Source organism: Plectropomus leopardus, chromosome 9, assembly GCF_008729295.1.
Source record: "Plectropomus leopardus isolate mb chromosome 9, YSFRI_Pleo_2.0, whole genome shotgun sequence".
In the NCBI taxonomy this organism is placed as follows: domain Eukaryota; kingdom Metazoa; phylum Chordata; class Actinopteri; order Perciformes; family Serranidae; genus Plectropomus; species Plectropomus leopardus.
In genome coordinates this window covers 30,106,175-30,115,588 of record NC_056471.1, presented here as the reverse complement: position 1 = coordinate 30,115,588, position 9,414 = coordinate 30,106,175, and the positions used below count along the sequence as shown (strand labels likewise).

Genomic DNA, 9,414 nt, shown 5'->3' with positions numbered 1-9,414 from the left:
GTCATATTTTTCCAGCTCCATTACCCGTCGTGCTCTGTGGAGACGTTCGCCGTGAACAGTTTAACTGGAAGGATTTACAAAGCTCTCATCCCTGACCGTGTCTAACCTCCATGTCTAATTTATAGTAGCTGACAATTTACACCACTTCCCCTGACTCTCTTTTCCTACCTGCATCTCTTTAACTGCACCGAGCTCTCTAAGATTGTATAATTTTACATTCATGCACTGTTGTGTAACAATAATGACTTCAAGTCTAGACCCACCCCTTGGCTCCTGGAAATACTGCATTTAATTAAATCGTGTTTGTGCACCAATATTATTTATTTAAATGCTGCATAAATTGTCTTTAAACCATGTAATGGCTTTCCAGCTGCTTTGAGATCCTCAGCAGGACCATTCGAGGCAAATTCGGAAAAACTCAGTCTGAGTTGTACCACAAGACAGCAGTGATTCTCCTCATTTGAGATGCAGCACAGGTTCGAACACTGAATGTCAGACATTAAGGGCAACAAGTGCTGGTTTTCTGATGTTTGTAAAAAAGAGGAGAAAAGCTGCTGGGAGCTATTTCCCCAATAATGCTTTATTTTAATTGTAAACATTGACATTTGGGTCTGAAAGTAAACATCACAGCATGAATAAGAGGGAGTGTGCGTCAAAACAAGTCTGCCGTGGATCCTCCACCTCATCGTGATCTAATCGGGACACATATTTACACCACAAATTCAAAGGTTTCCTGTTTACAGCGTGTATTTATTGACATGTGCTGGAGTGCAGGAAGAACGTGAGCTCTTAAAATGGGTTGCATATCCCTTTAAATGCTTGCCTTGTCAAACAACCTCAATGCCAGAGTTCTTATTCTGTAAAAAGCAGAGAGCGCCATCAAGTGGTTTCCCTGTGCTCCGCATCTAAGCATGTTTTCTTTGTTCCTTTTGTTGTGAGAAGTGATTGCATAAGCAGCAGCTTTGTGTTTGTTAGTAGCACAGACAAAAGTGGGTAGTTTTTTTTAAATATATATTGCTGTAGTTCCCAACCTTTTAGGGTTCCCATTTCTATTACTGAGTAAACTGACGACGTGTGACAGAGTGACATATTTTATGGATATTTCATGTTCTATTCAGTGCATAACAATATAGTTCAAAAGAACTGATAAACTGTACAATTAACCGAAATAGTGAATCCAATAACTGCAGTAAGTTTGTTTAAACAGAGAAATTTAGATTATTTTTTTTGTAGTTTATTTCCTGTTAATACTGCATCAGAGATGAGTATTGTTGATATTTTAACAACGTATATATGATTGTCTGTGTTTCTTTTTAACAATTATGCATTTTTTACAGGTTTAATTTTTTTTAAAAAAACTCAGTGTTTTCTTCTCCCTGACTCTTGGCCATTGTTCTATTCGCATCTTCAACATTTCAAGTGCTCAATTAATATCTTAATTTAGGGCTTTTCCAAGGAAATATTGAAGCATGTGATATTTTGTGTTTAAATTTGCATATATTCCTGCTGACCATTAATATCACCCTCATGCCACCCCATGAATATTTCTCTGGATCCACCCCTCAACCCCCTGATTTTTGTTTTATTATTATTATTATTCACCCCTTAAAACCAAGAAGACATTGTGACCACCCTTGAAGCTCTGGGGACCTCTTGTTGGGTCTGGACCCCCAGGTTGGGAACCTGGTGTGTTATTGTAACCATTATGTTCTAATGTTTTTTGTTGTTTGGTTTGTTTTATTTGAGGCCAAATATGATAAAGCAAATGAAATGTTTTGTAATATCATACTTTTCTGCTGTAAATAATTTCCAGCAATACCATCAGATATTTTAAATTATTTTAGAATTAATGCTTCTTAACATAAACATATTATAACACATGTCAACAATATTATTCTGTTTCAATAGAGTCTTGAAAAGAAAACAAATGTACAATTTGACAAATTATAGGAAACATCTTAACTAGCCTTTTATTCTGCAAATTGTTTGTGACACTAGAGATGATGACGTATTTAACACTGTTGTTTGATAAAGTCCACACAAACTGAAATCAGCACACCCACATCTTCAGATACTGCTATAACTGTGTTTCTGTCCTGGTGCTTTTCTCTTGATAGAAGATCTCCGTCATAAACTGAAGCTGTGACCTAACACAGTAGCAGTCGGGCCTCGCTCTGATGTGACTCAGGATCTCTCTGAGATCTCCGGCTCTTTGGTTCCTGGAGATCAGAACGACGGAGCAGCCAGAGGGGCAGAGCAGCTCCTCTCTCTCCAGAGCCAGCAGGTCTGGAAGATACTGCAGGGGGTCATGGTCCATCAGCACCAGACTGAGCCCCTCACTGGTCCCTTGATTAAGCTCCAGAGATGAACGCAAAGTCGGGATGGCCTCAGCTGAGCTCGATGTCAGCACCTGGAACTGGACAGGAAAAGGAAGTTAGTTTCTTTGCTACTGTGTCTTTTATTCGAGTGCAGGAAAGTAACAAGCTCATGTGTGTACCTGGGAGTGTTTGAAGCCAGCCACCAGTATGATTTCCTCCCCCAGTTCTGCTGTGACTGGGTCCAACTCCACTGTGATCAGTCTGCCAGCAGGGGGCAGCAGATGCAGCAGGCGGACTGAACTGTAGCCACAGTGCGTCCCCAGCTCCAACACGCGGGAGGGACGGACACGCCTCACCACTTCATCCAGAGCTTCAGCTGGGAGAGATGACAGAACAGATGAGTTGACTTAACATATCCTTTTTATGTCTGTGACTCAGTACTGACCTGAATGCAGATTTTTTTTTATCTATGTAAGTATTTAAAGATCCAGTGTATAGGATTTGGGGGGGTAAACTGGCAGAGATAGTATTTAATATAATTAGTATGTTTTCTTTTGTGTATATCTGTGAATTGTTGAGTTTTCTTTCCTTAAAATGAGCAGTTTATATCTACGTAGGGATCGGGCCCCCGTTCATGGAGATTGCTATGTTTCGGACAAAACAAACACTGGCTTTAGATAGCCACTGTAGTTGGCAGCCCCTACGTGGCGAGCAGTGTCAGAAAAACACAGATTTTTTCACATGAAACTGCTTTATTCGGTGTGTTAATCCTTTTGAAAACACTTGGGGTCTCATGAGTGTAATATCGGGACAGTGCTGATGAAATAATGACCAGATTTGAGTTGTCTTATTTTTTTTCTTATAAAAAACAGAAAGGTGCTTATAGAAAAGTTATGGCTCACAATCACAAGCACAAATAAACTAGTTGGACTGAGTGTTTATAATAAAGGGGATCTGTAAGTTAGTATAAGTAACGTGTGATCATGTGTGAGAGGCATCATTATACATATAATGGCTCCTTTCGAATTTAATTTCTATAATCTGGCTTTAATTCCTCACCTCATGATCTGCGTCATCTGTCTCCAAAATGTTTGTACGCATGGGTCAGAGTTTCCCTACGCACCCCCTGTCTATTAGTTTTTGTAGAGAAGAGACCTCTGCTGATGACTATCGGTAGAAACCTCCCAAACGTCTGGATCTTAAGTTTAGTGAGAAAAAAGGTGAGCAGGTCCTGGGGTAACGGCCCATCTCGAACATGCCAAACAGCATGGGAGATTTTTAATGTGAAGCTGCTTTCTTCAGTGTTTTTACCAGGTTTATTCACCTGGTCGGTTTGTTTTGGTACAGAAGAGACCTCTGTAGATAATTTGGCTCCCGGTAAAAAAAAACTCCTGAACAATGAACACCGGAGGAATTGTAACTGGGAGAAGTTTAAGCTGGTTGCAATCTGCAATCCTGAATCTTGCACACCGGACCTTTAACCTCAGAGCACAGTACACTATGGACATGAATTTTTAATCAGAGAACACTAGTTTCTAAAGCTAATTATTATTATTTTATCAAACAGAATTCTGTAATAGTAAAAAAAAAAAAAAAAGTGAAATACGACATTTTCAAAAGTTCAAAGTAATGTTGTGTGAGATTTTTATAGAAATCCTCTGTGTTTGTTTTCGAGACAACAGTGTCTTGTAACTTAATGCACTTGGACATTTAAGTGATTCTCATGCATACTAACCAGTCTGCGGGCTGATGCAGAGGGAGGGGTGTGTGTCAGCGTAAAGGTCAAAGGTCTCCAGGACGCTGTCAGCTTTGCCGTGGGTGCATTTGGAGAACACAAAGGCGTGTGTGCTTCTCACGCACACACTCGCTCGCACCATCTTCAGCGCCCTCGCCAGGGCTCGATGGCACAGCGCGGCAGCTTTGACACGATAAAGTCTGGATAACATGACGATGGCGGGAAGCAGCGGCACGGAAACGACCAGGAGCCACATCACAAGGCGACTGTAAGAACCTGCAGATGAAAGGAAAAGAGACTGAAATGAGTTTGTGGAACTCAACATGTTGACATAGAGGGTAAGCAAAGAGATTTGAGAAAAGTGAAACATTTGGTGGCACTTAGAGTTTAGTTACTCTACTTCTGATTTTGGCTTATCTCTTCTCATAATTTATAACATCTGGCTTATTGTTATTATTATTATTATTATTATTATTATTATTATTATTATTATTATTATGGTAACTGTCATAAATTATGCGTTTTTCTGATTCTATTTTAGTTACAAGATAAGTTAAAGCACATTCTGTATTTTGGCATTCAAAACTTGAATGTTTATGGTTTCACACATGATTTTACTGAAGTTTGAAAAAAACATTTATTACTCACTTTTATATTTAGTGAAAGCAGATTGGTGTTCAGCCTGCATCACCCGCTTTTATTTAAACATACATGTCTTTGTTCCCTGATGGCACAATATACACTGATTGTATTTGTATTTATTTACAAATGTTGTATCATTCTGTGAAATCCAATAACCTCACAGATGGTATTCTGGAGTGTATCAAGCAGTATCTGCTCAATATAATACATAACCAGTAAAAATATTAGAAAAACACTGACCTCTGGCACCCCCTGCAGATGCATTATGGTACCTCTGCTGGCAAGAGCCTGTAAAATGTTTCAATACCTAAATATTTGTCAAACTGTAAGTCACAAAAGGCAGAGTGTCTGCATATTTTACTTCCAGTCAAACACCACAGCATGTTCTCTCACCAAATAAATCTGCTCATGGGCTGACACAAAAATCTGAAGATGCTAAACCATCCTTTGAGAGTCTAACCACCACATCATTGTGGATCAACACTGCGGTCACCATGCAATTCTCAAAATAACCGCACTGCATCCTAGATTTCTGATCCATAGGTCTCCTATAATGAATAATACTGACACATGTGTATCAGTGAATGGACAGAGTCTGCCCTTCCCCTTTACACTTAAAACATTAGTTTGCAGGCTGAATGTAAACTGTGTTTCCATGAATGTGCATTTGAACCAATAAACAACCATAAGACTGCTTTTGGAGAAACACCAAACGGGACAAAGATCATAAATGAATCAAAAGAGCAGAAAGATAGATAGATCCTCTCTCCTGAGATCTATGGCTACGTGTAATTAATTTCAAGTTTTGGTTGTTTTTTTGCAAAAATCTTTAAGGATTCAGTCTTATTCATCTTTATTGGAGACACTGTCCTTAATTTACAGGCTACTGCATCTTGGAATAAATAAAAGATGACTAAACATGCAACTTTACAAATGATTCCAACAATATTACATCAGTACACGTTTAGTTTATAGTTTTTTGTTTAAAACTAAAAGATTGTGGATTTTAGATATCCTGTGAGCTTAAAACATTTAAAATGAGAAAAAAAAAGCATTTGAACAGATTTCTTAAGAAATAAGTAATAACATATCAGCAGTAGAGTGGTAATACTTGCCAAACTTGCCTGTTGCCCGTCCAGGTTAAGAGTCCGTCCTGTCAAACCCAGATGGGACTGACACTCCTGGAAGTCAAGAAGCTGAGCAGCAGAGTGGAAACAGCCCGCCCCCTGAAAAACAAACCAGGGGGATATTATGGGACAAAGATCACATGAATAAAACCCACAGTGAACTGTTTGTGGTATCCAGGAAATAGAAGCCTGAGGAACAGAGGAGAGGAGTGGCGAGTGAGTAATCCCTCATTACAAATGTGCACACAGGGTGAGCCCTCCTGAAGCTCCTCCTCCCACTTTTTAGTGCTGCTGCGTTAATCCACAAGAGGTCAGCAAAGATGTAAAAATATCACAGAGCCTGTGGACAAACTTCAGTGTTTTGTAGGATCTAGATGAGTCTTGATTGGTGTCATGTAATGTAGGATACAGTTTGATAAACTAATAGCGTTTTTTAGGCCTTTTAAACATGGAGTGACATCACTTTGTTTGTGCTGCTTTCAGATGCCTTTTACAAGTATTTAAACCTTTGAAACCAAAGCAAATTGGTTTGATTTCTTCCAAAAACATGGCAAAAAGGCAATGAGAGACTTGATAACAGATGTTTAAAAAATTAGTACATTTAGAAAAATATCTTTTTTTAATTTCAGGAAAATTTCAAGGGAAAAAAGAAAATAGGGGAAAAACAATATTAGTAATTCACATAATTATGTATATAAAATTCTGTTACAAAATGATTAGAACTTTTTGAGCACTTTTTTCAGATCATCTTCTATTGCTTTTTACTTTTTTTCTTTTTTCATCTCCTTTTTTTTAAAAAAAAAAAGATTTTTAGGTAATTTTCTTGTACCTTTTTACTATTTTTTGGCACATTTTTGGGTCATTTTTTTCTTTCGTTACTCAGTGACCACAAGTGACTCGAGTGACCATGTTTACAGGTGGGAAGCTGGTGAGGTAGCCTATCAAATTTAAATTGCAACATACGGATTACAAAACAGTATTTACTGACGTTCAAAGTGCAAGTTTCCTCATGCTTTTATTTGAGTTTAATCATGTTTTTAGCCACACAAATCACAAAAAGGGTCATTTGTACCAGAAACTGATGAAGAGATATGAGAACAGAGTCATTAACAAAAGTAAATATATTTCATTTTCTTAATTATTAATTAGTTTGGGGTGATCAGTGACTGGAGGTCAGAGTTGGCCCTTTGTTTTAGGTATCTTTGCTCTAAACCAGTGAACCCTCTGCTGTCTCAGTTGCCCCATTTAGTGAAAGTGGGTGTGAGATCCCCAGTGTGTTGCTGCCCTCGTTGGCTGGTGGTGGAGTGACACTGCTCTGTGTATTTTTGGCCACTGGAGTGGATCATACTGCGGTGTGCAGGTCTTGTCAGTCCGGCTGCATCAAGTTAGACAGGAACAGATAGATCACTATCATAAGCAAAGCCAGTCTGCAACCAAAATAAGAGCCCAAACATATGATTGGAGGAGTCGAATCCGGTGGCCAGTGATAAAACCAACAGGTTTACAATTCACAAATGATGACATTAGTTCCTATGCCTAAAGACACCTTTGAGTGACACTTTGTTATTTTAAGTAGACCTCCATTCTTTAAACAAAGAAAAATTAGGCTGCACATTAACAAAGGGTTTTTTTTATTTACATATGTATAAAAGTTCACTGTGTTGTTCATGACCCAGAAATGGTAGCCCATCACCTTCTTGCACTAGAGAGTTGTACTATCCAATTATCATAAATCTTGTATTTTTTATGTGTATTATTTGTCATTGGATAATGAGTTCGCAACTGCTTTGCTAAAAAAAAAGAGCAAATAAATAGGCCTATGCAATTTTCTATACCCATTTTCACTATATGTATATATATCATCCAACTTGAGTTATCTTATTGCTAAATGATTTCCACAATTGTGTCTAGATTTTATTATTTGTCCTTGTACCTTTATTCCTTGATTAGTTTTTATTGTTTGATAAATATATGAATACTTATTTACTTACTTACAAAAATACGTCGTTACATAAAGGCTTTTAATGTATGATTGTTATGTGTGCTTTTCTGTGTGTGGTCGATTTGTTTGTTGTGAATTTGTGTCATATTACTATGTTTATATTGCTTTTTGCATAGTGTCGTCGAGTTCCTTTTAAAGCGCTTTATAAATAAAATGTTTTATTTATTTTAATTTCTTTAAAACTTTTTTTTGTAATTTCCGGTCACCTGACTGTTGATTTGTACCGCCAAAAAAGACGCCTGTTTATTTCCGGTTGCCATTAGTGTGTAGTTTCACAAACAGTTGCAGCTCAAATGCGTTTTCATCTGTTTAACCTCTGGAATATTTTCCTTTTCAGTTGGAGAAATGAGCCTCTGAGCAAACTGGAAATGTCTCCAACACCGGCGGTAGGTTAGTGTTTAACTTCTCTGGTTAATGTTATCTCTGAGAAACACACTCTAACAGTAGTATTATGCAACTTTAATTTAACATTAATTACCGTACGTCATTAGCTAATGTAAAAGCCCCAGATGTAAAAAATGGCATGTAATTAACAGCACCGGTGTGGCCGTTACCGTTTGTACTGGGAAGGTTGGGGAGCTAGGAAAATTGTTATGTTTGCTAACGCTAATGCTATTAGCATGCTAACGTTAGCTTGTTTTATGTCAGCTCGACCGGATTTTTCCAATTTCAGCCGCTCTCCTGTTTGTGAGTCGTTACTCTTCTTTAGGTTTTCAGTGTGTATTGGCAGCTGAATTAGTCTCAATGGCGCATTGTTTGAGTTCTTGTGCTAACAGCTAGGTTGTAGCATTAACTAAGGTGGGGTTAAGCTAGCGCTAACGGTCAGTGTTTATTGAGTGCTTACCTGAGAAGTTACAGGTCCAGTTACTTTGCATTTAAAGCAAGAGTGGCTGCTACCGCATTTATGTAATGGATGTTATTTGTTGTTAATATTATTAACCCTTCGAAATCGACATCAGTTTTCCTTTGTTTCGTTCAGGGACCTTTTAAAACTATTTAAACCGCTAAACCCTGAGCAAATTCGATTGATTTCTTTCAAAAACACGTTAAAAAAGGGCTATGGGCAACTTGGCAAGAAATGTCTTAATTGTAAGAAATTAGTAGATTAAAAATATTTTTAAGAATATTTAAAAAAAAAAAAAAAAAGCTAGGGGCAAAAAATCCAGACATCTGTATTTTTGTTTAGCATAATTGTATATTTAAAATTATTTTACAGAATTTTTTTTTAAATATATATTTTTTTTTTCCCCCCCCCCATGGCATTTCCCTGTTTTGTCCTGGGTTTTTTGATGTTGTTATCATTTTCAGGTAATTTTCTTGTACTGTTTACTAATTTCTTGTTAATCTCTGGGTCATGTCTTCTTTATTTGTTTATTGCCTTTCTCCCATGTTTTTGAAAGAAATGAAGCCGATTTGCTGCATTCAGACACCTTTCAGAAGTATTTAAACCTTTGGTTTGATTTCTCTCAAAAACACAGGAAATAATATATAATATAAATAGCCCCACTAATCGTGAGAAATTTGTTGATGTAAAAAATAAATATATATTAAAAACCTAAGGATCTCCCATGTTTTTGAAAGTAATGAAGC

General features: G+C 37.4%; 1 protein-coding gene across 3 annotated transcripts; it reads right to left on the bottom strand.

Annotated features, from left to right (window-relative positions):
• Nucleotides 1–1,973: 1,973 nt before the first annotated feature.
• LOC121948321 (catechol O-methyltransferase-like) lies at nucleotides 1,974–5,902 on the bottom strand. 3 transcript variants are annotated; one of them, XM_042493693.1, is made up of 4 exons: nucleotides 5,820–5,902; nucleotides 4,054–4,329; nucleotides 2,498–2,694; nucleotides 1,974–2,416 (listed from the first exon to the last, which is right to left on the bottom strand). In XM_042493693.1, the coding sequence occupies exons 2-4, from the start codon at nucleotides 4,307–4,309 to the stop codon at nucleotides 2,078–2,080; spliced, it is 792 nt and encodes a 263-aa protein (XP_042349627.1). In that variant the 5' UTR covers nucleotides 4,310–4,329; nucleotides 5,820–5,902; the 3' UTR covers nucleotides 1,974–2,077. The 3 variants fall into 3 exon arrangements, with proteins under 3 accessions (XP_042349627.1, XP_042349626.1, XP_042349628.1); XM_042493692.1 differs by having other exon boundaries at nucleotides 5,811–5,893; XM_042493694.1 differs by lacking the exon at nucleotides 5,820–5,902 and adding an exon at nucleotides 4,936–5,208.
• Nucleotides 5,903–9,414: the final 3,512 nt, after the last annotated feature.

Excerpts from the sequence above, each read along its gene's own strand:
- LOC121948321 (XM_042493693.1), bottom strand. The coding sequence starts at position 4,309 with ATGTGGCTCCTGGTCGTTTCCGTGCCGCTGCTTCCCGCCATCGTCATG. Across the intron at positions 2,695-4,053 it reads CTGCATCAGCCCGCAGACTG|CTGAAGCTCTGGATGAAGTG; the intron begins GTTAGTATGCAT and ends CATCTCTCCCAG. Across the intron at positions 2,417-2,497 it reads CTGGCTTCAAACACTCCCAG|TTCCAGGTGCTGACATCGAG; the intron begins GTACACACATGA and ends TTTCCTGTCCAG.